This window comes from Melopsittacus undulatus, chromosome 1 (assembly GCF_012275295.1).
Source record: "Melopsittacus undulatus isolate bMelUnd1 chromosome 1, bMelUnd1.mat.Z, whole genome shotgun sequence".
NCBI classification, from domain to species: Eukaryota; Metazoa; Chordata; class Aves; order Psittaciformes; family Psittaculidae; genus Melopsittacus; species Melopsittacus undulatus.
The window spans coordinates 128,165,106-128,193,024 of record NC_047527.1 but is presented as its reverse complement, the minus strand read 5'-3'; the positions used below and the strand labels follow the sequence as shown (position 1 = coordinate 128,193,024).

General features: G+C 39.7%; 1 protein-coding gene across 1 annotated transcript in view; it reads right to left on the bottom strand.

Annotated features, from left to right (window-relative positions):
• Positions 1-24,955, bottom strand: part of AHR (aryl hydrocarbon receptor) — a 56,302-nt gene extending 31,347 nt beyond the window's left edge. Inside the window, exons 1-2 of the mRNA XM_005152869.3 lie at positions 24,516-24,955; positions 16,592-16,779 (exon numbers count right to left, since the gene is read on the bottom strand). Of these exons, the coding sequence (XP_005152926.2) occupies positions 16,592-16,779; positions 24,516-24,571 (244 nt within the window). The 5' untranslated portion in view covers positions 24,572-24,955. The remainder of the gene's footprint in view (positions 1-16,591; positions 16,780-24,515) is intronic.
• Positions 24,956-27,919: the final 2,964 nt, after the last annotated feature.

Genomic DNA, 27,919 nt, shown 5'->3' with positions numbered 1-27,919 from the left:
CTAACAGTTTAAAACATAAAAGAAAATAGTGCAAAAACACTTGGAAATAATCTATTGGCAATTTCACTCAATTGGCTCCATCTACTTTACTAGGCCTCATGAATTACTAAACACAAAATTTATAAATACATTCCTTTGACAACTGTCATTAATGACAAGATATGTTTATATAGAACAATCCAGCACAGTTGCAACTATTCATCTGTTTCATCTTTTAATAGAAACTAAATTTTACTCCCATATTTATAACCTGAGACATTTGCTTCAGTTCTAAAATTACTCCATCTAATTAAAGATTAGCTTTGATAAAACAAACTATTATTAGCTTTAATATGTTAGTGAAGGAAACACAGAGACAAGATGACACAAAGCTCTCCCCAGGAGGCCCTTGTGCCAGAGGATTCTGAACTCATGAAGACCATTTTAATTAGTGGTTGTAAACTACATCACATTCTGATCATAATGTTTTGGGTTTTGGGGGTGTTTGTTTGTTGTTTTTTTTTTTTTTCAAATATGATGTTCCTATGAAGTGTTCTGTAAAAATGAATACCAATGGATTCTGGTAACCAGGATTCTGGATCCTGACCTTACAGTACAGAAGGAACAGAAAATGGTAATTTTTGGCAAAAATCTGTATGTATCTCCCTTAGTGCCTTGTGTGTCACCAATTCTGGGAAAAAAAGTTGCCAATCTTAATTTAAGGAATTAATTTTACTTACACATTTAATAAATACATCACCATAATTTCATAAAAAGAAATAGAAAAATGTTTTTATTTTCCAGAGATGAAAACTTCAAAGAAGAGTTTGATAGACTTACAAGCCAACAGATTTTGGACAAGGTTTATTAATTCTGCAGTTCAGTTTCAGGTGTCTGCATTCCATATGCAGTTGAATGATTCTCATTCTTATAGCAAACCACAAATAACAAAATAGAAACAAATGCAACAGTTCAAAGAATTTAAATGGTTTTATTTGTGAAGGTAGGACAGCCATCAAAAAACTACCCCCAGCTTGCTTTCTCACCTTGAAAGTGGACAGTGCTAACTCTACCACTTGGGTAGCTTTAGCAGCAGACATATTTGCCTTTAAGCTATGATAGTTCTCAGCATACAGTGCTCACGCAAAACAAAGCCAACAGCACTTCCTTAATACATTGTGTAGATCGCCACTGCAACTCAACATTCACAGCCACCCAGCTTCAGACATTGCTGCAGAGCTCAATTGCTAATGTGAGGCATTAACATTTCCTGACCCAAACATACTCAAAATAAGCAGGCTGTGCAAAGCTGCTGGAAAAGTTAGTGACTTAAGTTATTTTACCAATTTAGGTTGGATGAAGCCTTGGGTGACATGGCTTAGTGGGTGGTGCTCCTGCCCATGGCAGGGGGGTTGCAACTAGATGACCTTAAGGTCCTTTCCAACCCTAACTATTCTATGATTCTATGTACCACAAAACTGGAGATAGTAGCTCAGTACACATACGTACTAAGCAGAAAAAAAAAAAAAAAGGAAATAAAAATCACCCTGCTAAAAGCATAACTTTATAAGCATGACTGGTTTCTCAGGTATGTTTAAACACAAAGTTCGAGTGCAAAAGGGAATTAAAGAGGCAAATTACTGGTGATGACTACACTAATCTGTAAGCAGATGAAGGTACCAACCTTTAGAAAGCAAAAATAGCAGGTCAGATAGACGTGATCTGCTTTGCATAAAGCATACCCAGAACCTCTGAGATGGATCTGATTTTGTTCATTCTCATAAAAGACTGACATTGACAGGCATTCCTTCTTGAGGACAGCCTGGCTTTCTAGGGCAGACAAAGCTATCGTATTGCTATGAACTCTCCTAGCCTACTTCTAGCTTTAGCAATTAAAGAAGAACTTAAAAAAAAATAAAAAGTTGTCTATAGTAACGGATTTGTTTTACTGCTCTTCATGGCTGGAGGATTGTGAAAACTATTAATACTTGCCTGTCTCCTCAAACAGAACTGGCAAACAATTTAGATGGAGTTCAGTAATGTATTTCTTAAGAAAGGAACTATAGGTGTTTAGTCTAGTTAGTACTGTAGTGATTCACAACTTTCTGTTTTTATGTAGCAAATGGCATTTCCATCCTTAGATCCCAGTGCCAAAAATATCTACTGTTTCATTCCAAATATTTAGCAGTATTACACTGACTATGCAAACATAAATATATAGCTGCCAGCTTTGCAGAATAAATTGAAGTTACAAAATACTTGACATCCAACCTGTTCTCCAGAAGGAACTTACTCTGCAAACAAAACAGCAAAATCTTCTGCTATAAACAATTCAACCTTCCTTCAAAACTAAAATCAAATTTGAGTATCACAGCTGATTACAACCTTTACCATTGCATGGCATGAAAAAAGCCAAAAATAAGCCTTTATAAAATTATTTCCACCTCTTAGATCCATTTATCTTATGCATGTGATTTCCTTACATAGAGCCTTTAAGAGGGGTGATAATTACTCATATTCAACATGACCCTGTTATTACATTCAGAAAGAAGACAGCAACATTTTCGCAGCAACGTTATATTCAGACTTACTGTACCTACTGTATCAGGTAGCAATTTACCAGTTTGAGACTCATTTTCAAGTTACCAGAAATTACAAAATTATCATTTAAGTGTAAATACATTAAGGCTATTATCAGTGTCTCCAGCTATTATCAATGTCTTGAGGGAAAGAGGGTTCAGTTTGTGGCCTATACATATAGTAAGTATCCCATAATATAGATTTTTTTATTTCCTAGGTTAACATTTTTGACAAAAAGTAGCATTTAGTGACATGTTATAGTGCTTTGGTTCCTAATTATTTTAATGATAAAATCACAAACAAAAATATAAGTCTATTCCCTAGATCTCACACATGTTGCCAGATGAGCTACACCCTCTGTTAAGCATTAAGTTTCTAATTAAGGGAGATGAAATCCTTATGTGTCATGGGGCTAACAGTGAAAGTCATAATCTTGACTGTATCTTCACAGAGAACCTATCGCACATCTATAGGTTGGAAGTATGCCTATGAGCATTTGATGGTGATTTGCATTTTTAAAGTGCTCTCAAACATGGAGTTCAAATTCTTGCTGCTAAGAAGGATTCTAATAGCACCTACTGGGCTCTTCCATCAGAGAAGGTGAACAGAAAGGAAAGAATCTTGTAATGACATGTTCTCACTGCTGTAGCTTGCTAATGCAAAAGGGGGGGGGGGAGGAGATAATTAAGGCAATTCCTCCAAAAGTCTCTTGTACTTTCCATTCAATTTAATATGGCTCTAATTTGACATTTACTTTAATATGGCTGTGGGTATGGGTGTTGGCTAATGCAGCCAACAAATCTTCAGAATACTTGAAAGATACCTCAAGTATGATAATATTTATATACAGTATAGTCATGTTTTATTTTCAACCTGAAAGGAATGTGACTCACTTTACAAAAAAGAGCAACTGTTGGCTTAGGGGCCACTACCAAATCCAAAGGAAGACACATCTTTTTCCATATGATTTCCCACAGATAAGATCCCATTAAGTTTCAAGTGGCACACAACTTTGAACGGCATTAAAGACTTTGCAAAGCCTGTTTTTGCTGAGACAAGTTTAAAGCAGAATTGTTTTCTGAACAGTTATAACCATCCAACAGTGCATTATTTGACTCTACCCCCTTCCATCTCATATCGCCTTCCTTCCCTCTTCATTTCCATTTACGTTCCTTAATCAGACAAATCCATTCCAAAAAGATCATAAGTAATTTACATATGGGACAAAATGAACATACCCCAAATCACATTTTGTGAGTCAGCAGCTCAGATTCACCTGGTGAAGGATTATCTGCTTGCACACACAGGCCCACTATCACAAATATTTTTTTTCTTTACAATCAAGGCCTTTTATTGTTTATAAAAGTTCACCTTTATTCAGCCTGTAGAGCAAAACAAGATTTTTTTTAAACCTATTCCCACTACTGCAAGCTATTTCAATTAAGCAAGCAGAAATCATGTCCGAGAAGGAAACCAGGTAGCCCAACACAGTACTTAAAAGTGCAGCAGTTAGCTACTCATATTTTTTTAACATTTTCCCAACCAGTGTTTTTCTTTCGTATCACTCATGAAAAAAAACGTTAAAACAGAAACACCATAGCTTAGCATGAACTGATTGCCTGGTAACCTTTTCTGCTACGGTTTGAGAAAAACAAATGCCTATTCTGCTCTTCAATTCTGAAGCAACTCAAATATTTAAGTGATGGTTTAAAAATGTTTTCAAAATATACAAATCTGACTAAATGCAACTGGAAAGCCTGTTGACTATGTTATGCTAAAATCTTCCTAGTTCAACTCAAATCTCCTAACATGAGCAGTTTATCATCAAAAACTTGCTAACAGAGATCACTTGACCTTTGAGGTGCTAGAAATAGCATATGTAAAATATTTCAAAACATTCTAGTGCTAGACAAGCTAAAATGGAAAACTAGCATGAGCATCAATGGGTTAATGACCAAGCTCTGTCTTCTCCCCCTACCCTGCCAAATCTACAAACTCTTGGCTAAATCCCACTCCTGAAGTCACAGCTACTACTGGCTGTAAAATCTACTGCTACCAAATAAGTTAGTTTGTTAGCAACTACAGAAAAATTATGACCCAAAATAATGAAATGGGACTTTTTTCTACACCTGTAAAATTAATTCCATTTTCAGTACCTTGCATAATATTCTCATTCTCCATGTGAGATATCAGAAGAGGGTTAGTTTATGAAGTTAGTTACAGGGCAGATAATGTTAACCCTACTGGCTTATACAAAAATCTTCCTTGCATGTGTACAGTAAAATGCTTTGCAAAAATGCAAGTTGCAGGGTAACTGAATTCTTTTCCTCACAATATTATACCCAGAGTCAGTTTCTTTTAAAGGCATTAACAGTAGCTATGACATTCTTAAACATGGCTGAACTTACGACATTGAAGAAACAAACTTACCGAGTTTAAAAGCACTTTACAGAATTAAGACATTAGCTTTTACTAGATTTGTCTAACATATATACAATAAAAGACATAAAAATATCTTTTAAAAATTCACATAATCTAAGTAATTGAAGTTTAAACAGATTGTGCATGATAGTTTCCTCAACTTCCATATGATGGTCTCTTTTGACCCATTTCCAAAACGCAGTTCAGCAAGCCCTGAACTGTTTGTTGAAGCAGACTGGTGTTTCTCTTAAGACCATAAAAATATTAGAATAAACAAACAGATCTCCTGTTAAAGATATGAAGGTATGGAAGTTGAAAGGCAAGCAGCCATTTTTGAGAGCAAGAAGTAGGCAGAAGGTTACAGGACTATGAAGTGTAGGATCAGGAATAAATTATTATGTTTTTGTCCTAAAGGCTCAACAGTATCTATATGCTGTCTGGGAATTTCTTAGCTTCTAATACATCAGTGGTAGTTCTCCTCCACTGTAAGTAGAGCCTGAGAAAAAGCAATCAGAAAACCATGACAGCAATTAGCATGCAGTGCTTTTACAGCTAGCCAATTGTACCTAGTCATGTAATGCCAGAATTTCAGGTCAGTTGGTTGTTTGGTTTTGGGGCTCTTTTTGGGTTTTCTTGCTTTGTTTTGTTTTTTTTTTTTTTTAAAGGAAAAAAAAACCCCAAACATAGGGAATATAACTTCACTTTTGCTTTTATCATTTGCTTTAAAACAGAAAAGTAAATCTCAGGAAACACGTAGCTGTTAAAATTTTCCAACTCTCACTTGGGCTTTGAAGCTTCACCAACCACATACCAAACCATATACTGGTTGTGGTTTCAAGACAGAAGCAATGAACTCTTTTTCCGTAACTATCACAGAGATGACAGTCACCTGCTGAATCACCAAAACCATATCCTGGCACACCCACATTTCTTCTGAGGTACTTCCCATTCAATTCCTGTCTGGGTACCTCTTCCTTGCTTCTACAGAAAATAGAGTCAGCAAGAGGTGCATGCTTGTAAATTGCAACTTACCTTCAGATCTGTTAGTATGATACTGCTTTAGCCACAAAAAGGGGAGGGAAAAGAAAAAAGCTTGCTAAATTTTGAGATGAGGGATGAAAAGCCAGAAAAGAAGTAAGTTATTTACTTCCAAGTAGAATGAGATCTATGGGAAGTGGTGTGGGTTAGACAAGTGGACAGTGAGATAGGCTGAGAACTGGCTGAATGGCACAGCTCAGAAGGTTGTGATCGGTGGTGAAGAGTCTAGTTGGAGGCCTGTTCATCAATGACCTTGATGAAGGGACAGAGTGTGCCCTCAGCAACCTTGCTGATGATACAAAACTGGGAGGAGTGGCTGAAATACCAGCAGGTTCTGCTGTCATTCAGTGGGACCTTGATAGGCTGGAAAATTGAGTTGAGAGAAACCTAACGAGGATCAACAAGGGCCAGTGGATGGTACTGCGTTGGAAAGAAGCCTCAGGCACCAGTACAGGTTAGGGGTTGACCTGCTAGAAAACCACTCTGTAGAGAAGGACCTTGGAGTCCGGATGGACAAATTACCTATTATGTGCCCTTGTAGCCAAGAAGGACAATGTATCCTGGGCTGCATTAGGAGGAGTGTGGCCAGCAGGTCAAGGGAGGTTATCCTTCCCATCTACTCTTCCCTCATGAGATCACATATGGAGTACTGTGCCCAGTTCTGGGCTTCCCAGTTCAATAAAGGAGAGGGTCCAGTGGAACACTACAAAGATAGTAAGGGACTGGTGCATCTCTCCTCTGATGAAGGACAGAAAGCTCTAAGCCTTTGTAGCATTGAGAAGAGACAATCAAGAAGGGATCCTATCAGTTCATGCAACTATTTTAAGGATGGGTGCCAAGAAAATGGGCCAGACTGTTTTCAGTGGCACCAAGCAACAGGATAAGGGACAACAGGCACAAACTGAAACACAAGGAGTTCCATCTGAATGTGAGGAAAAACTACTTTGAAGGTGACAAAGCACTGGAACAACCTGCCCAGAGAAGTTGTGGAGTCTTCTCCTACAGAGATACTCAAAACCTGCCTGGACATGATCCTGTGCAACCTGTTCTAGCTGAACATGCATTAACAAAGGGGGACTGGACTAGACGTTCTCCAGAGATCCCTTCTATCTATGAAACAGGACAGTTTAAGTATTCTACTAGTAAAATGCAAGATTGAGTTTTGACACTATTACATTAAAATGGTATGGAGGTAGGTTTGGAAGGTTTCTTTACAAGACCATTCAAGTCTAACCCTTGCTATTTAATGATATCAATGAATAAGCACTAACAGAAATATGTCTTCTTTAAATTGAGGAAAAAAAAACCCATACACTTCACCAACCAGATGAAGTTGGGTTTTTATGCGAAATCAAAAAACTTTCCAGCAATTTAACAGAAAACTTTCTGCAGTGACTGAAGCATGGCAAGGGAGTCAAGCATGCTTTTGGAGGGTTGCTTCCTTTCCAGCCCAAGACTGTATTATCTCTACTTGGGACATGGGACTTACTCCCAGCTTATTTCACTGTCAAGGCCCATAGATGCATCCTGTTAAAGCCACATGCATGTCCTCAGTCTGAAAGATTAGTCCTTCCTTGTTCCTTGCAGAAACCTCTTGTCATCCCCTGCACTTAACAGGTTGCCTCTGAGGTCAACACACAGACCTCAATTGTACTACACAGAGAAGACAAATGAATTGCTTGGAGCAGAACTGGAGAGATACTCCCAAAAGACCTTAAATCACCAGGTTGGTGATACATAAACAATGAGAGTCAACACTGAAGACCTTCTTAAAGTCAAGGGAAACAGTATCAGCTGCTCTCCCATTGTCCACAAAAGCAGGCATTCTTCAAAAAAGGCAGTCAGGTTTGTCAGGCCCGATTAGCCCATAGTCTACAGATGAGTAAGACTAGCGCTTTCACAGGGTAACAGCTGAGGAAGGACTTCTTCACTTAATGAAGGATAGCCATTTCAGAGTTGTACATCCATGTCAGAAGAAATATGGAGGAATTCAGGATAGCTGACACTCCTAACACTGAAGGTAAGTAATTGCAAGCATTCCAGCAGAGGACCCGCAGTCAGCAAATATAGCTTGAGAGAAACAGAAGAAAGAGGGACTGAAAGACACAGGCTGATCCATTCCTGAAAACCTCTTACAGCCGAGGGGCTCAAACCTTTCCTGCAGGGGAGCATAAGCTCTGTGCTCTACATTCGAATGTTGCTAAAGTGCATGAAGAGAAAGAGCAACTTCTTTTTCCTTCCACATCACTGGGAATAACTCATTATGCCACCTGATTATCATACTGACCAGGAATTCATATTTGCATTGCTGTCCTTCTGAAGGATCAGCTACAAACCACAGAACTAAGTATTAGGCTCCACTTGCCTACAGTTCCCCATTAAATAGGTCAAGAAAGCATATTAACAAAAGCCTTCAGTATCAGCGTGCTGCATGACACCAGATACATTTCAACATCCTTTAATGTGACTGAATCAACAGCCTGGTCTCTGGTGAGAAACTATATATAGAACCATGCAAAGCATGATGGTATCAAATCAAAATTAAGAGCAGTTGTAAGGACAAGGAAAGACTGGGATCGTTTTCTCTAGGCACATCTCATACTGTTTGATAGAAGTACACCAAACGACAAAGAGTACAAACAAGTAGGAGACCGGGAGCTACCCTTATTTTTTACTCCAAACACGCAAAATATATATGCGGCATGATTAGAAAAATAAATATATAAATCAATAAGGAAAGACATCCTCCAGTTTGTTTCTCTTGACTTAAAGACACCAAAAGGCAAAAATAAATTCACTGAAACTGAATACTTTGGTACAAAAAGCTAGCTACTCATGCTAGCCCACAGGAATCGTACTGCTGAAGATGTGACAATGCAGTCTGATGGGGGAATCAGTATTTGACCAGCCAGTTCATGGACTTGCTATAGTAAATTTCTACTTTATGCAATCAGTTAGAATGTGTCTTCAGGGGGCAAGCATGTATGCCTTTCAGCTTATTAGATATTGTATGATGCCATGCATAAAGTGTGAAGTACTGAGCTATTCAAAAGGCACACGGGCTGAATTTCAAGAGGCAATTATTCAGTGGAAAAAAATGCACAGCTCTTTGTTCAACTAAAAAAAAAGAGTTTAGCATGCATCACTGAGGGCAACTAATTCCTATTTGTATGTCCCCTTTAATGTTTGCAGCTGGCAAGCAGTAAACCTTTATTTTCTTAAGGCAGTTTCAGATAACTATTCTAGTTCTTCAGTTTACTTCATTTAAGTTTCTAGAATACCTATAGTAAGTTTTATCATTAACAGAACACCTTGCTAAAACATACAAATCGGATAGGAATTGTGTATTGAGCTGCAGAACTCCCAGGAGGCTTTTCCCAGGAACATCACCTGAAACCCTGAAAAGCACTTTTGAAACTGGTTATTTCTCTTATCTTTTTCAGATTCTCTTTAAAAAGACGTTATAAATTAATTGATTACAACAACCGATCTCTAGTAAGTAGAATGAGGTTCTAGTTATCTAGCTAGATTTCCAAGATGATTCACAAAGCACTTATTCTTCAACTAGTTAGTGCTCTATGAAAGCATATATTAAACAAAAACTGTTCTAACACCACTAATATTTTTGTTTAATTGGGAAAAAATAAACAGTTATAACTGAACAGAACTGTAAGCATCTACAGAGCTCAATCATACAAGCAACTCTTATTTTCTTACCAAAACACTAAAGTCGAACAGGAAAAGCTAAGGCATTTCTCCTATCAACAAGCACAGGAGGAAAACTGCTGAGTCATCAGGGCACACAGAGCATTAAAAGCTATTGCAGCATTAATAGATTATTTGTACACATTTTTAAAGTGAATTCACACTGAAGTCTTAAGTTACCATGACATATTTTTTAAGGTCACAATCAAACAATCTATACTTTTTCAAATTCAAATGGATGAATCAAAAGCTCATGGAAGACAGATGTTGAAAACCTGGTGCTACCTCTAAATTATACTTTGCTACTCAAATTGTATTTGGAGAAGGGATCAACAGTTACTGTGGTTGTATAACAAAACAAAAAAGCTCCAAATCTCATTATCTTTAGGCGCTACAGTATAGTAATAAAAATGCTAACAAAGATTACAAGATTTGGAATACAAAGTGTCAGAGAAGCAGCAGTATTTCCTGACATAGCTTTTCACCTTGCTACCCAGTCTGGGTTTGAGTGTCATACTAACCCTAAAAATGTCAATCTCCAGAGTACATATACGGTTAGCATAGTATAAACTATACTTCAGGCTCTGACCTTGCAATTGAGAGAATATTTGCTGCAGCAGATATCCAGAGCAAAGTCCAGAACAGTATACTTAAAACTAATCTATGGAGACTATGGAGAAGAAACAAATGCTCTGCATACTGGGACACAGGGTTTTCAAGAAATTTTACAACAGCTTTGGGAAACATAAAAGTTTCCTACACTGACTTTCCATATGTAAATAATACATATAGGGCAGAGAAAAAGAGATAACCTTTTATTTCTCTCCCTCGCAAAGGAAGTTCTAATAATGATTAACATTAATCATTGAAAACAGATTCAGAACAGAAAATCCAAACAATATGTTAACTGTCAGTATTTGTAGCCAGTTTCTCCTCTTTATCCTACAGATAAATTGGCATACTGAGCTCTTTGCAACATAAACATACTTGTCAATTTTAGATGTTCGGTTTGGGGTATATTAAATGTCAGTTGCATCAACCCTTAGCAGTACAGAGCTGTTAAGCTTCATGACATGCTTAGTGACATAGCAGTCCTAAAAAGAAAGTTTCTGAGTAGGCTAAGAATGAGCACGTGATAGTGAAAACATACATAGTTTGAGATTTAAAGTGATGTCACAGCTACATGGCTCTTAATCATCATTTTGGGGGATCAGAATTTAGGACTTCAAAGTCTAAATCCCTACTTATATTCTGTTACGTAAATACGGGCTAAAATAGCCTGTAGCAGACAGCCACAAATGCTCAGTATGAATCTCAGGGGATCAGGGGCAGAAGGGGGGAAACGTTGGTGGGCATGAGCAGGGGGTGGGGGGAGAACACAAGTACAGCAGCATGGAAGAACAATCATGGATTAGGTAATAACTTGAATGGTATGACTGTCTGCTACTGAAATAACTGAAATACTGAAATACAATTCCAAGGTTCACATTTCGTAATAGTTTTGGATTGGGGCCAGGGGGAAGAGTACAAGAGGAAACACAGTTAGCTCTTTTGTGGGATTTCCCCCTCCCCCCCACACAATTTTTTTTTGTTCCCCTCCTACACTCTCAGGTAAGACTTAAAGACTCAAAGCAGCTCATTCAAAAAAGTGAAAATTAATTCATATGCACAGCAGAAATACCAAGTCCAGGAAAGATAATTGGACAGAGAACAACATAACTTTCAAGGCTGGAAGCCAAATAAATTTAAGTCCAGATAATGTTTTAACAGGATGATATATCTGCTAGAAGAATCACCAAGAGATGTGGTGGATTCTCCATTTAACTTCGTATCGCAAATGAATAATGCTCTACAAAATGCACAATCTCTCTCAAACTGTGGGATGTTTTCTACCTTGGGAATACAAAAATGCTCAAGACAGTCATGAACAAAGTAAGACAAGTCAAGCCCACCAGAATCCGCTGGCAACGGTAAATTCTTATATAGCATCAACACAGATACTTGAAAGCAGTAAGTGCAGCCTGATTCCACTGCTCTACCCTGGAAAGCTTTAGATTTTCCTGACCTGGGAGTCAGGAGTGTCTATGTATGCAGCAGGAAGAGCAGGGAAAGAGGGTAACATGAAAGGGAAGTCACACTTTCAAAAAATACATGAGGAAAGCTGCCTTAGACAAACAAGGAAAATAAATATAGAAACAGTCTGAAATAAAAGCAAGTGAGGCCACATCTGCTGCATTATCCTGGCCTTAACTGACTGAGCTTCAATCAGTTTGTTCCTACTTTCAGGCTTTTTTCAGACCACCACCTAACACTGGGCAGAAAAGCTACCCATGTCTTCTAGGCTGTAAATACGTTGTAGCTCTTCTCAATGTGACAGAATAAATACACTGTCTTCCACTTTGCCCATCTTTGCCATCTATCTGTACATCTTAAGCTATCCTCTCCAGAGCAGGAGCCATATGCAACCTTGTTCTCTCCAATACACAGTATGATAGAACAACAGGCATCGCAGGAAAAATGCATTATATCAAAGAGTATATTTTATGTGATGACAATGGGTGCACTGGTAATTTAGGCTACATTATGCCAAGGAATGTGTGTTAATTATATTACAAAGTAAAATTAAGCAATGCAAACTTACAGGAAAAATTCTTAATTATTTTGTTATTGCTAAGTCTGCCAGAATCACTTGCATACAACATAAGAAACCAATTCTAAACTAATTTTGAGCAGAAACTTTCTTCTGTAATTGCAGAATACTGTCCAATAGGCAAGAAGGGGAAAAAAAACCCAACACATTCTTTCAACCACAGGAATTCTTACTGAAGTGGATGAAAGGATAATTAAAAAGCAACATGTTAAATTTTGTTTCTAATGTATTGATACACATGCATAGGACAGCTATTTCATTTTAGATTCTGCAAGCTTCTCCTTAACTCTCACTATACCTTTAAAGAGAAAAATTATGCTGCTATTATTAAAAACGTGATTGTACAAGCTCTACTTTTATTATTTTAATCTAACCACTTCACCAAAGCCTGAGAAGACCTATTATAAATGTTCTTCCTTACTGCAGTAAAGAATTTAAATGATTATCAATTCATCCTATAAGGACCAAAGCTAGAGGCAAAAGAGCTTTTTCCTTTAGTATGCATTGGGAACACAGGCTATGCCTTAACGATCATCCAGTTGTTCTCCAGATGCTGAACTCGCACTAACCTGCACCCACACAAAGAGCTGTTGTCCCATATTCCACTTTATATTTTTCACCGCTGAATGCACACATGCATGGGCACTTAGCATCAAAACGGAGTAAAATAATACAAGGACAACATATAAAGTCTTTCTTTACTGACTGTCAGCAGTCACCTGCCTGATTTATCCTTGTCTCTTAAAAATAAAAAGCTTGCCTTAAGCCACTTTCAGGAAATCTCTTACATGCACAAAATAAATACTCCAACACTGATTTAAGCTAACCTGCTTGACTTTGAGGACTGCTAATCCACTTCAGTACAGGCAGGTATAGCATTGCACCGCTGAGAAACGACACCACCTTAAGTCACTCATTGGCTTTGACTCACCACAGAAGAACTTTGAGTTTATATTAAAAATAAATTAAAAAAAAAAAGCAGACTTGAGACACAATAGTTTAAGCCATGACAGAAATTTCCTACTTAACTACAAGGTCAAAGTTATATATATAAAGACCATGCTAGAGTGCTTGACATGGGGATACAGAAAGCCTGACATGAGATAGACTTAAGACTAACCTGACCACACAGAACTAGTATCTAAAGGGTAGTGATACAAAGGGGTCACTTAGTAGCACAATACCTTCACTAACTACAGCAATCAAAAGCAACTGCTTAACAGGATCAGTAACAGAAGAAAGAGGTTTTGAGTTTCTAGGGGGGGAGGGTGAACATACACCCATTTCGTATGACTTGAAATACCGTAAGCATGTAGAAGTTCAGCATGTTTCAGAAAAAACAGTCACCTGCCTGTAGCTGTGGAGAGAATTCTGTACCACCTTAATGAGGGGAGGGTAGGGGAAGGGGTTTTTTTTGTTTATTTCTTTGTACATATATATACTCTTAGCTTTTAAAGTAACAAAAAAACCAAACACTCGCACACATCTAAGTAACACATTCATTCAAATTGATGTGACTTCTTGAGATGTCTTTCACAAAACGGTTCTTTCCCCCTCAACTCCCTTCCGCCATCAGAAAACAGACGCTCAACTCTGGATTATTTAAACTTGGAAAAATGCAAGTGTTTTCTTTGAAAAAATATCTATTGTTACAGCAAAAACTTGGGTTTCCTTTCAAGCAAGATCATATGATTACACTTTTATATTTTACTTTCCGCAGGAATTTACACACCCCCCCATTTGCATCCTGTTATTCATTTAGCGTTTCCCTTTACTTCAGCATGCTGTGTTAATAAAGTGGACCTGTTGGCCCAGTCTAGGCACTCAAGGTGACAGTCAGTGCTCACTCTTGCATTTGTCAGATTTATTCTACAGGGCTTTCAGCATACATTTAACTACACAAAACATTCCTTAAAAAAAGCAGTTCTGTGAGAAGCACTGCATAGATCATGGAACACCAACCCAGGAGTTTCCAGAATATTTCGATTAGTTCTGTACTTCAAAGAACTAATTTATCTTTTGGAGGGTAAATTTTAACCAAGATAGACCCCATGTTATTTAAGTACATTAAAACAGTACAAAATTTTATATATATTGGGTCTGTCATAGTTACAGATTAGTTACTTTTGTTTATCTTCAGTGATCAATGTTAGCCTTTAAACACCTTCAGATAGATTGCAACTATCAACCTGATTCACAGTCCTAAAGTTCAAAGGCCTGAAAACTATAAAAAAAAGCCTTTTTCTGCTAAAAAGCCACCAAAGGTTAGAGAGCTTTTACTGAAGCTCCTCTATCTGAAGGTGTAAATTAAACTTGCTTCATCTTACACTGTTCAAAATGTCTTGCACAAGATAAGCAACGTCAAATTGTTCATCTTTTCACATTTATCAGGTTTTATTTTATGGACACTATAGGAAAAATAGTCTGTTGTAATGCACCTAGTATACACATTTACTTGCTGTCTAAAAAGTAATTTCCTGCAAGGCAAATTAAAAGTCTGCTACTTAATTCATTACAGTACAATTAAATACCCTATATTCTACAGCTGTGATCCAGTAAGGCAACATTAGCTGCGTATGTTCATCTAACATGGATATCATCCTAATAGTATGCTACTGAGGTGAAAAAAACAGGTTAAGTCTGCTTTAGTTCTGGATCCATAGTAGTTAAAGTGCAACCTGAAATGCAAATGTAACTTCTCTGCCATTAATATATATCTAATTCATCATCATTCTTAACAGCTGAAAGTTTCCTTCTCATTCAAATTAAAACCAAGCAACTGATGTACATTTTGGTGTGATTTTTGTCTCTTTACAGCTCCCCCTCCCTCCCCTCCCCCATACAGAAATCATAGCCTTAATCCTTTTATTCTAGGACCTTAAAGTGCAAATTGTCAGGGTGGGGGGAGAAACAAAAATCAAGCACTTTCATTGCATGAGAAATTGAGATTCGCTTTTATCACTCCATCCCACCTAAGGCAAAACACTTGTAACCTTGTATTTGTTTCAGGACACAATTTCATGAAACTGATGTGCCAGGAGAATTCTTTCATTTCATGGGAGCAAATATTTTCATTTAAAAAAAACACTGCTAGAAATATTTCGCCAACTCTAGCCTTGAGACACAATAAAAGAAAATAAGTGCCCTGTATTTCTGCAGGAAAAAGTGGAACTATCTTAGGCAGCTAAATTTCTTCAGTCCTTTCAACCATGGTATGAAGTCACCATCAAGAGGCAGAAACACTAAGTCTTAAACTGGTAAGGACAGAGGTTATTTTAATGTCCAAAATGCTTTGTTAAATAAATAAAAATTAAAAAAATTGCGATTTTGTATCAACTCCATGCAAGTAAGATTCCTTAGCTAAGACTGATCAATATAATTCCATCTTCAGTATATCATAAAACTTCACTGACTGATAGAAAAGAACAATTATTAAGTACAAGTTGCCTACTTTATTCCAGCAATAAAAAGGACCAGACTATTTCTGCCTTTAAAGAAACTGGCATGAGGCCAGCCATTGCATCTCTCATCCCATAGAACAACTAAGGAAGTGAAGGAGAGGTAAGATTCTTCAGTCAGCTCTAAGGTGGTGCAACAGAATACGGAGTAGTAATTAGGCCAGAAGCGCAAGTGCTGCTGTATTACCCTTGACAGGGCTGGGGTCAGTGAAAACCTGCCCACACAACTGGAGAACCTTAGCTGTCATCTTAATGCCTCATGCTCTGCATTAATCAGGAACTGAATACAGGAAAGACTTTTCCCTCTGTTCTTTAAAAATCACCTTTGCAATAAACTATAGGAAGGGGCACTAGCAATTATACTGTATCAAAAAAGTCACTTTTTATGCATTATTGCGCAAAAGAACTCACAGAAACTCATATGACATGTTTTGAACAGCAACAAAGGGGAAAAAAAAGAAATTTCTTAAGTATCTTTGATGGTCTAAAGAAAAGGACTGAAAGACTCATTAAGGAAAATATTACTTCCAAATGCAAAGCTTTGAGAGCCTGGTGATTTAAGTGAAATACAAGTAGTTATATTTGGTTTTCAAGAAACTGGAAAGTTTACTTTATACAGTTACATTGCAAATAGCCACACAACTGGATGTTCCATTAAAATACAGATAAACTTAACAGTTCTAAGTATTTAAACAGCTGAAATCAGCATACAGTATGAACAGTATTTTACAAGCAGTCCAAATAAAATCTCAACCCTTACCGTCAAAAAAACTTTTGGCTCTCAGGTAACTGACGCTGAGCCTAAGCACAGACAGCTTATCCAATTTGGCAATAACATCTTGAGGGAAAGGTAGAAGACTAGCCAAGCGGTCCAGCTCTGCATTCAAGCGGTCCCTGTGTCTTTTGGATGGATTGGACTTGACTCCTTCAGCTGGGGATGGCTTTACTCTGTGGCAAAAAAGCCAAACACAATACAAACTTAAGTCACTTCCCAAAATTAAGGTAAATATCTGCCACACCTAATGTTACAAATTGTCTTTTAAACCTTAACAAGCAAAATGTTTCTTCCAAGTGACTTCTGTTTCCCTGTGGGGTGGAATTAATCTAAAATGGTTTAATCCCCCATCCAACACACACACTTAAATGAAGTAGTGACAGCTACAATGTCTATTTGAACATGTAATGAACATTTGAAACCACTGACATTCAACATGTTTTTATAAAGCTTCCTAAACTTTCACTCAAATGTCATTTGAATTCCTCAAGATGGTCATATTACAAATGATTCAATAATATCTAGCAATGTTTGTGTACAAATGCATTTGACAGCACACTCTTACATGTCACAGTTTTTTTACAGGGTCCTTAATTTTTGCCAATGTTTGGAACACGCTAGTGTCAATTGCATACAACAGACATTTTAGCAACTTGCTAGACCACAAGGCATACAAAACTGCACAAGTAAACAAGAAATACAGCTCTGTCAGCAGGGAAAAATATTTGTAGTAAACACTATTGAGCTCATCCTTTAAGTCACTTCTCAGCTGAAAGAATTCCATTTGAGCATGAAGACATGTTTTTACCTTACAACAAACAATTTAAAAAAACTATTACTGATTAATTACATAACGAAGCTTTTGCAAACTTGCAATTTTGCCAGTCATACACATTCTAAGCTCCAATTCCAGATACTTGGATACTTACACCTTCTATCATACACAGACTTCTAGGAATAGGTTTAAATCCCTATTCACTTGAATGACAATTAGTCATTACAAACCACTACTGAAACCAAATCATTTATCTGTATGAACCATATGGATTTTATATTAAAGTTTTCTAATTAGTGATCATTCTTACTTTTCCAGTATTGTATATCTAATTGAGGTGTGCAGCAGCTACCAATTCATGCAGCTCTCATAAGGAATGTTGGCTCTGCAAGATGTTTCACTTGCAAAAATACTAAACATGAAGACATTCAGCAGTTAATTTCTTCAGTATTTCATTTAGCGTGCTTCTAAACTTCACACTTACATCAATTTTACAATGAGAAATTGCAAGAGCTCTGATAGTTATTTTTGCCACTGCTGAAAGCAAACTGAAAAATAATTTCTTCTGTATTTCCAGTCAAACAGTGATAGAGTGAACATTCCTATTTTTAGCTGGCTTTATGTTTTAATTACATTTCTTGCTAAATTCAAGATGTTAAATTCAAAATGTTAAATTCAAAATGTTAATACATTTGTCTAAATTCAAGCCCTTCTTTGTACAGGCATTGTGTATTCAAGTGTCACTTGTCAAAAACTTGCACTTAAGTCTGACTGCCTTTACCCTAGCACTGTGACTGCTGTTTTGCACATTGAAGGAGGCACACTCCTTATGTGAAGCCTGAAAATTTGGAAGATGCTGTAACACAAAATGCTGCTCATACACAGAAATCAGCAGCTACTTACTCCCTAGATGGATAAAGCTTGCTGCAGGGTAAGTTCTAGCAGAGCTTTATCCTAAAAACACTAGAAAAGTGGGGAAGTAGATTAATCAAGAAATATGAAAATTCTCTCTCTTGGAAAAAAAGCATAGGTTCGTCACCAATTGAAATGGATAACAAACAAATGTATGTGTGGTTTGGTCACAAGCCCTGACATGGAAAGCTGCAGCTTACCATAGCCCCATACAAATATTAAACCTAAAATAATTCAGTAAAGATTTCTTCACATTTTCTTATTCTGGCAGAATATTTACTTATACAAGCCATATGATTAACACAATTTAAATATAACCCTTGTAAAATATATAGTTTAAAAATCACTAGAAGTTACCAGTAACATTAACAGTTATTTCATAATCTTTACATATTAAATTGCCACAAATAGAGACAGGATAATAAATTCCAAATTGAAGCAGGTAACATTTGTATAACAATCAGTGAACAGCTCACTACTATGAAACCAAACAGGTCTGCTTCTGAAAAGTGCAGGTCCCGATGCAAAGTGTTCAAAGCATGCTATCTTTTACAAATAAAAAAGCACTAAATACCAACTTTTATTTTCACAACTGTCCTCCACTTGCTTAAAACTTCTAAGAGCTAACTTGTCTAAGTGCTTAAACTATATGCAACTCATCAAGCTGTTAGACTGAGGTTTTGCTTTACTTTCTAATGATTTCTCTTACTCCTAACTAGTTCAAAGCATAAGGATTCTGTAAGTGTAGTATACAACACTTTTGAATATTAAGTCATCATTATTTGCAACATAAATCTTACCATGCTCTCTTCCTCCAAATCAAACACTGTTTTTCCCTAATTTTCCCTAGCTTTCTCCCTTGTCACCCAACTAAAATCCATTATATAAAAAAGCATCCTTCAGTGATGAAGGGAATGAGGGCGGAAGCGCCGGGGGCGTGAGTAGCAAGCTAAACCATTTTCCATCCACTTATGTAAACCCTTGATGCTAAAGACAGCCCTAGCTACGTTGCAGAAAATTACCTTCAAGGAAAATTACATGCTATGTCAAGATTAAATCCATGTATGTGGTATGTGTTTTATTTAAAAGAATTTTGAAAAAAGGGGTAGGGGGAAGGACTAAAGGAGGGGGTGGATTTTAAGCTGATCTTTCGGTTCATGATCTTTTACCTTTCACAGGAAATTGAGTTCCCTAATCAAAGGCCAGAGGTCTCTACACAGTGCCTCTGAACTGAGCTACAATCCTTATCATCCAACAGTGCAAGACAAGCAAGCACTCTTAATTCTTGTTTTACAATTCTAAAGGATTTCACATAACATTAGCTGACCAGTATTTTCACAGGTCTGCTATAGAATACTTAATCAGAACTTTCTATTACATATGCTTACCATGTGCACCTTTACAGACATTAACAGCACCAAATTACTGCAAAGAAAGTGCACAAGTACCCGAGTATTCATTATTATAAAAAGGCCAAAACAAGTTTCAATATTTACATGCTCATTTGTATTTTTAAAGGGACATTGAAGCAGCTCTTTGAGAAAATGAAAACGCAAATTTATTTTTTTCATAATATGAAAACAAAAACTGCGAAAAGGAGAAAAAAAAATCAAAGACCAATTACTAAAAGGCATGGTAACTGATTAACAATACTGAAGTGTAGAATTAAGTTGGGAAACACAACAATGTGCAAGATAAGCACTAAGGACACAGCTACATGTTAAAAGAAGTTAGAAAAAAATTAATTTGGAGCTCATCAGAACTGTTTTATTGTTTAGGAAAGAAGAATATAAGAGTATACATGGCACCTAGCTAACAGATTTAATCTTTACAGCTATGTATATTTGTTATCTCATTTAGTAGGACATGCAATAACATATGTTATTCTTATTTATATGGTTTAATTCAACGTAGGTCAGGTATATGAAATGCATGAGCTAACATTAAGCAAGTCTTTCATTAGGTGACATCCTCCAAAATTCTGTTTACTTTAGCAACTGAAATATACTTCTACACGTTTACTCTTCTTTCACACAGCAAGTTTACAATTACCAAAAATTCAGCTAACAATACCTTTGTAAGCAATAAACACAATACAGATGACTGACGTCTTTGACCAAAAGTTGTTGTCAACCCATCCTGAAGGGGCACAAGACCCAGTGACTTCTTTAGCAGGCAATAAAGCCAGAGAAGACTTAGGCCACTGGAAGGATGAAGCTGTTTTTACTAAAGCAAACCCCACCTCAATCAGCAGCGTGCTACTCATCTGATGCTGGGCAACTGTCTTCTAGTAGTAAACAATGTCATAGTTTGCTCAGGTTGTTTTGGTGTATGAAGGACTTCCACCAGAGTGATACAGACAGCCAGAAAATCAAACAAGAATTAAAGTTTCACACTTGCTTTTAACATATTTTATTACTGTTCAAGACGACAACCCAAAGCTGTTTTGAAACAGGAAAAAAAAGAAAAAAAGTATGTTCGTATCTACTGAACATGATATCTACATCTGCCTACCCCCATTTGCTTCAGGTTCTCTTTCTAAACAGTATACATATGCAAGAAGTATTGACCAAAAATCAACCAACCAAAACCACCTCACAAGCCTTAAAACCAGTGAATTTAAGTATCAGTCCACATGTAATATGCAGGTACCCCAAGACTGGAAAGGCTCTCACTTATATCTAATAAGTCTATTCTACGTGCAATAACAGTTTTATTGTCTCCTTTCCAAGAAAGAGGTGCAAGCTGCTGTTTGTAGCAGATCCTGCTTTACACAAAGGAATCTTTTAATGATTATTTGTCCTTCTCTCATGGACTTCCATTTTAAAAGTTTGTTCTGGCACTTCTTGTTTGTTTGTCTTGAAAGAATACATAAAATTTACTTTTTTTTTTTTTTACATTAAAATATCTCTGCACTGCTTTCTGAAATTACTAAAGCTACTCAAAATTAAGGCTCAACCAGTCAAACATTTTTCTCTGGAGTATTTCATATCATTAATACATTTAAGACAACATGGAACAAAAACATATCATAATGCTAAAGAAACATGCCAACATGCCTTTCATGTGTGCATAGCATGAAACATCTACACCTCCCTAACCCACTCCTTGTCTTTCACATTTATCTAGTTGTGCAAAACACTTCTTATTGGAACACTGAGAAAACAGTGAGAAAAACAAAGCAAACCAGAGCTAGCAGGCAGAAAACTACAAAAACTACAGGGTGGAGCTACACCTATTTAATATCCTTTACCTAATATTAGAGTCTATATGCAGCTATCACCAGTTCCACAAAATCTGCATTTTATTCTTCCTACTACAATACTATTATATTAATTCAGCATGTCAGTTAATAATTCCCAGAGAAAATGAATTCAAGACTAAAGAAAAAAGGGGAAAAGCAAGAAGTTGGGGCCATCCGTTGCTGCCCAAGCTCCAGTGGGGTGCGAGAGGCCCCACAGATGTGCTGCCACCAGAGGGACTCGCAGGGTTCAAACATTACATTGGAAGGAAACTGAAAATCTCCCAGGCTTTAAGAAAGCGATTTCTGTAGCACAGCACATGCAATTGAAGTGCACATGGTTTAGTGGGCTTTTTTTTAAAAAAAAAAAAAAACCAAAACAAAACTTTTCCTCCCCCCGATAAGATGATGAAGTGCAGAAAGAGTTGCCTGTTAAGGACCCCCATGCTTTTCTTTTTCAGCTGTGATACTGTAATTCCCTACTGAACTGAAGCAACACATTTCAACCCTCAGCACTGCCATGCTACAGCCTGAGATTCCCCTTTAAGTTTGGTTCTTCACAACACACATAATCAAAACAGGGAGCTGCAGGGGGTAAGTTTCTTAAAGTGGTTTTGAGTTACTAACATGGCTTTAAGGAGCTATTTGTACCTGAAGCAAGAAGTATTTAATTCACATCATTTTTTTTTCCATGGCAACTATGACATTATATTAATAGCTTCTTCTGTGTCTATAAACTAGCTGCCTGCTGCCACAGGTTACCAATTATCATGCTCCATTCAGAGTTACACAGGCAGGAAATAAAACATTAGAAGAACTATCTACAGAAACAATCTCTTCTATAAAAGATACCAGTCCCAACAATGTATCACCTTTTCTATAAGTTAAAAAAGTAAAAGGTGAGAGTGAGGAAGCTATGAATTCTACCACGGGAGGAAACATCAATCTCAAACATACGTAAAGCCATGGTAGTGTCAAACCTTTATTAACCAGCAGCAAGTACATCTTCCCTCCCTCCCCAATCAGTTACAAAAGCTTATTGCCTCTCTCACTTTTTGGCCTAAAAGTATGGTCTGTAATTATGTATGTGGGCAATGGGAACCCTCTGACCGGTTTGCAATGTCCTGTAAGGTTGGTCTAACAGCAAAAGCAAACAAAGAGCATAGCCATTTTTAGGAGAGAAGAAACACATACACATTATGTGCACAGTTAATTTGTCCTGCATAAAAACAATTTCTAGCAACCCAAGAAAGGTGGGTTAGTTACCAGCCTCCACTTCAATTTATGAGGCACACACTATTTTAATACTTTTAAGAAACACACACTTCTCTCTCCTTTAGTCCTACAGGGCAAAGTGCCTTACAGATAAACAGATCCATTAGTAATAAAAAAAGGCTTCAAGTTCAACTAACTAGAGAAGCTGGGCCAACTTACATAAAGAGGAGATACATAGAAAAGGATTACGTATGTAGATACTACCATAAGACTTCACATCCTCTAACCAAAACTAACCAGAATTTAATAGTAAGCATGACATTAAGCAGTTTTACCAGCAAGGCAGAACACTTAGCTCTTTCACAATCACAACTCCAGAATTATTTGCGTTAGTTATTGCTAATCTAAAAATATCACAAATATATCTTTATTTCTTCAGGAAAAAACACATTCACTTTGTATCATTCTTCTGTATCTGCAGAATTAATTTAACCCAGTACCTCTACATTTTTACTTGGAAAATAACGATCAAAAAACCAAACACTGCTGTTTTCACAGGGAATGTATCTTCTAGCAAGGGGATTTTCAAGCTGTTAGACTTTCTGTGTTAATTTGCAGGGTGAAGCCCCAGTTATGTACATGCATTCATTCTAACAACTCCAAATGTAAAGAAGCAAGCACTCGAGCTAATTCCCCTCCCCCACAGGACAGTTGACTGCTATAAATCTAAAAACATGTAATTCACAATAGAACTTCGTTAAATATTTGTCATTCTCTCTTTCAACGCTTTTGAGGTCTTGGCAGTTATTTTACATGTACCAAAGTACCCCGCAGAAATACATGGGATTTTTTGAGTTTGCTTAGTTTTCTTGCAACTCAGTTTATGAGCTACAGATTATTGACTTTCAGTTGAAAGTACAAGTTAAGCATCCCCCCTAGCCTGAAAAAACACTCTTCTGAAGCTAGCGTTTCAGAGAAGCCTTCGAAGTCTGGGACTCAACCTAAAGCAGGTGCATAATATGAAATTACTCATGTGCTAAACTGTTCTTACAGTTTCAAAATGACAAACTAATCCAACAAACAGCCACCATAAGGACAAACCTTTTTGGGTTTTTTCCTCTTTTCCTCTTTCCCCTTCTTTCGACCGGTCTCAGCACTTGAGTTTGTTTGGAGTTGAACAAATAACATGTATTGTAGTACCGGGACGTTTAAAGCTGGTTCAGCCTTCCGAAAGAAGCTAAACACAGCCCTGCAGGGTGGGAATCAGCAGAGCCTTTCCTGGCTCAGACCCCGCGCCGCCGGCAGAGACACCTGAGCGCGCCGACAGCCGCACAGCACTGCGGAGAGGAGCGGAGCGGGCCGGGAGTACCGGAGTGCGGGGAGCGCGGCAGTGACCGCTCGACACGCACCCACCCACCCACCGGCAGGACCCACAGGCGGGACCCGCTCCGGTGGGGAGAGCGCAGGCATCGCTCGGAGCAGTCACCTCACATGCCTCCCAATGTAGGTCAGCCGGCTGCGCCGCGCTGCCGGCACGGCTCCCTCCTTCCACAGCCCCGACCCTCCGCGCTCCGACACCACTTTTCTCTTTAAAGAAACAAAGCTAAGATCAGTAAACCTCTCCGGCACCCCTGGGCACCACCTCCCCCGGGCGCCCCTGCACTACACTGTGCACCGGCCGGCCCCCCCGGGCCTCCACGGCTCGGTGCCGAGCCGCGAGAAAGCCGGTCTCCCCTATCCGCCTCCCTCCCCGCGGGACCACTTACATTTTCTGCACAGGTTTCCGCCGCTTGCGACTGGCGTAGGTGACATTAGGGTTCATCCTGCCGCGGCTCCACTGCTCCTCACAGCAGGCTCCACCGGCCGGGGGCCGCCGCCCTCCTGCCCGCCTCGCCCCGACTGTCAGGGCCCCACCGGCGCCGCAAGCTCTCGCTCTGCTTCACCCGCACGCCCCAGCCCTGCTGCCCGCGGCCGGTCTCACTCTCGGCGGCGGCGCCTTCCCCAGCCGGGCGGGGACAGAGGCGGAGGTGCCACGGGGTGGGGATCCAGGTGACCGGCGGCGGCTACACCCACTCACCGCCCCCGGAGGGCGCAGGTGTGGGGGGGAGGCCAGTGCTTTCCAGCGCCTCTTGCCCCGCCAAGGCGACGCCGGCTCCCAGCCGGCTCCCTCTGCGCCGGCGGGAGGGTGTGCGGCGGCCTCTGCACCCCAACGCGGCCGCCGTCTGCTGGCCGAGCGCCTGCTAGTGTGCGCGGCCCGCCCCGCCCCGCCCAGCCCAGCCCAGCCACTCGGCCGCCCCGCCCGGTTTATCGGTCACCGCCCCCTCGCCGGGGAGGCCCCTCGCGGCGGCGGGCTGAGGGAGCGGCTGTGCCGCCATGTTGGGAAGGTCACGCGAGGAGAGGCGGCGCCGGCGGGGGGCGCCGGGAGTGGGGGGACCGCGACGGAAGAGCTTCGGGGAGGGGTTGGAGGAGGACACTACCTGTGTGGTACTATGGGGCCTGTGTCTCTCACCTATCCCCACCTGCCTTGGACTGGAACCGTGACGAGCGCAGGTCCTCCAGCAGAGAAACCGGAGATAGCACGCGGCCGCCCAAAGAGGGGTGAGGGAGCCCTGGTCAGGAGTACCGGGGTTAGAGGACACGGACACACCGGGCTTCACCGGGGACAGGGTCAGCAGGACACCTGCGGGAAAGAAGGAAGTCACTGGGCATATCGCTGCCGCTCGCCAAGCACCCGGGGCATCCATGAAGGAGGACACAATTCGTATCTTGTTAGGGCATAAATCCCCGAGTTATTATACCGGCGTTTTAGGCTGAACAGTTTAAAGGGAAGGAGCAGCAAAGAAAGTAAGAGGTACTGCCTAACTGCTGACAAATCAATCATCCACAGGGACCCTTTTCTGACCCGCCGCCTCTTCTCCCGCCCGTTTTGCTCTGTTCTCTTTAGCAGCAGGAGAGCTCTTCCCCCGGGATAATCGCGATCAACTTAGTTCCAACACTAAACTCGGGAGCCTGGGAGTCGCCCTTTGTAAACACAGGTTGCATGCGGGCAGAGAGCCGGGAAGAGCTCCTCCGTCTCCCACTGAGCACACCCGGGGGGGCCCAGCCGCCAGAGAGCGACCTCAGCTGCAGGCTCAGCACCCCGTCGGTGTCCCCACGGTTCGGTGCCGCCGGATCCGCCCGTGCCGGGAGGCTGAGGCAGTGTCCGTGGTGCTGGCCCCTGTCCGTCCGTCCGTCCGTCCGTCGGCATGGCCCGGCCGGGCCTTCAGCACTGCACGAGCGCTCGGGAGCTCGCGCGATGGTGACCGAAGCCCCGGACATGCGAGCGTCTCCGCCCCACTCTGCTGGTGGAGGTGATGAGCGGTGGCTCAGGTGTTAACGTGCGGGGAAAACAAGGGCAGCGCAAAGCCCGGCCATAGCCAACCAGCGGGCGGAGAGTGGTGTCCGCCTCGCAGTAGGTGCCCGTGCTCGGGTGAGCTCTGCGCACGCTCCTCTTCCACTGGGGCTCGGTAGCACAACGCTTTCTTGTTCACCGGCTTAATTTGCTCAGTTAGTCTCCTGGGAAGCTATCTCAGATGCAAAGTATGCTGAAGCCAAGGTATGCAGATAAAATTAATTTGACTAAACCTTAATGATGTTAAGGTTCTTGTTAGTATGGCAGGGGTTAACCCAATGATGTTTTGAAAATATGTCCTCAGGAAACAAGGTTTTTGAAAAAATATAGTTAAAGAACCTTATGAGGTCAGTGCTTTGCAGTCACATTCCTGCCCAAACACCTCTACAGAGAACATCAGCTATTCAATAGCTTCTGTCACTCTTCAGTTCTTCTCTCTTCACAAGAACTTTCTAGTGTCCTGGAAAACAAACAAACATGCAAAACAAGCACACAAATACAACCACGATCAATACTGTACACCATGTCTTCCTTCTACATCCACTTTCTTTGGATTTTAGGGCAGAAACTGGAGATGAATGCACTCCAAACCCATCCATCTATCCAAGCAGTTTCTTCCAGCTGAAACTGTCCAATCGCTTTCAGTACTCTTTTCACCCCTAGCCTCTCCCTGCTCACTGGTTTCCTCTTCTGTCAACACAAACATGCAGTGATCACTCCATATGAAGAACAAATTCTTCAGCTACATTATCTTTGTGTTGAAAACTTACAGTTATTGTTTAAGGCTCCTCTTCTTCTACTTTTTCATTTAATAGCTTCCAGTTTGCCTTTTGCTTCCTCACTGAGATTGAACAAAGTCTCTTTCTTGACCTTCTGTGCTACGTAGATACTGTCAGAATACTTACACTGTCTCATCTGCCATCTCCAACTCTGGAGTAAGTAGGCTTTAGCCTCCCATGATGGACTTCATCTCCCAGTTCCCTTCTGAGGCCCTGGAAACTTGCATGGCACCAGTGAGGTACTGTGGTTACTCTTCAGCTCTCTGGTTTAACGAGTAAGGAAAATTCATGCTGCTGGGCAGAAAGCACATCTTCTGAACATTTGCCACTACCTGCTATTGGAAATCCACTTCCATGGATCAGCCACCTATTTAACAACAAATACAAGATTTCAGTTGTTCAGCACATAGAGAATCACAGAGGGCATGGAGAACTTCCTTATGTGTCATTGGGCCTTTTGCACACAGGCACCTAAAATTTTGATATCACAGTATCTGCAGCTTTTGCAAATCCATCCTCACCTGACTCTGCCTAATCCATGTCTCAGTATTTTCTGTTTGATAATTTGGATACAGTAGATATGCTGTGTCATATTCAGTGTAAAACAAGCAAAACCCATCCAGTCATGATTCATCAATTGTGGAGCCTTCTTTACACTAAGATTTTTTGCTGTGCTTTTCTTATTATTACTGTTCTTTTTAAAGCAGTATTTTTTCAGGTTTGACAACATGTTTGATCTTGCAAAAGATGACTGTGACTGATGTCATGTGGTCAATTAAAAGGATTTAATTCCTCTGCAGATCACCTTCATGTGTGTTGTAGATCTCTAACTAGCCTCTTCTCATTTTACCTCTAGGCTACTACCCAGGCAGATTATTTGGTCTGAACTAAAGACCACATCTTCCCTTAATAAATTCTCTTGAACCATTAGCGATCGCTTTTCTCCTCATTACTGAAATCCAGCCTTTCCGCCTTTGTAGTCACGAATTGTGATGCCACT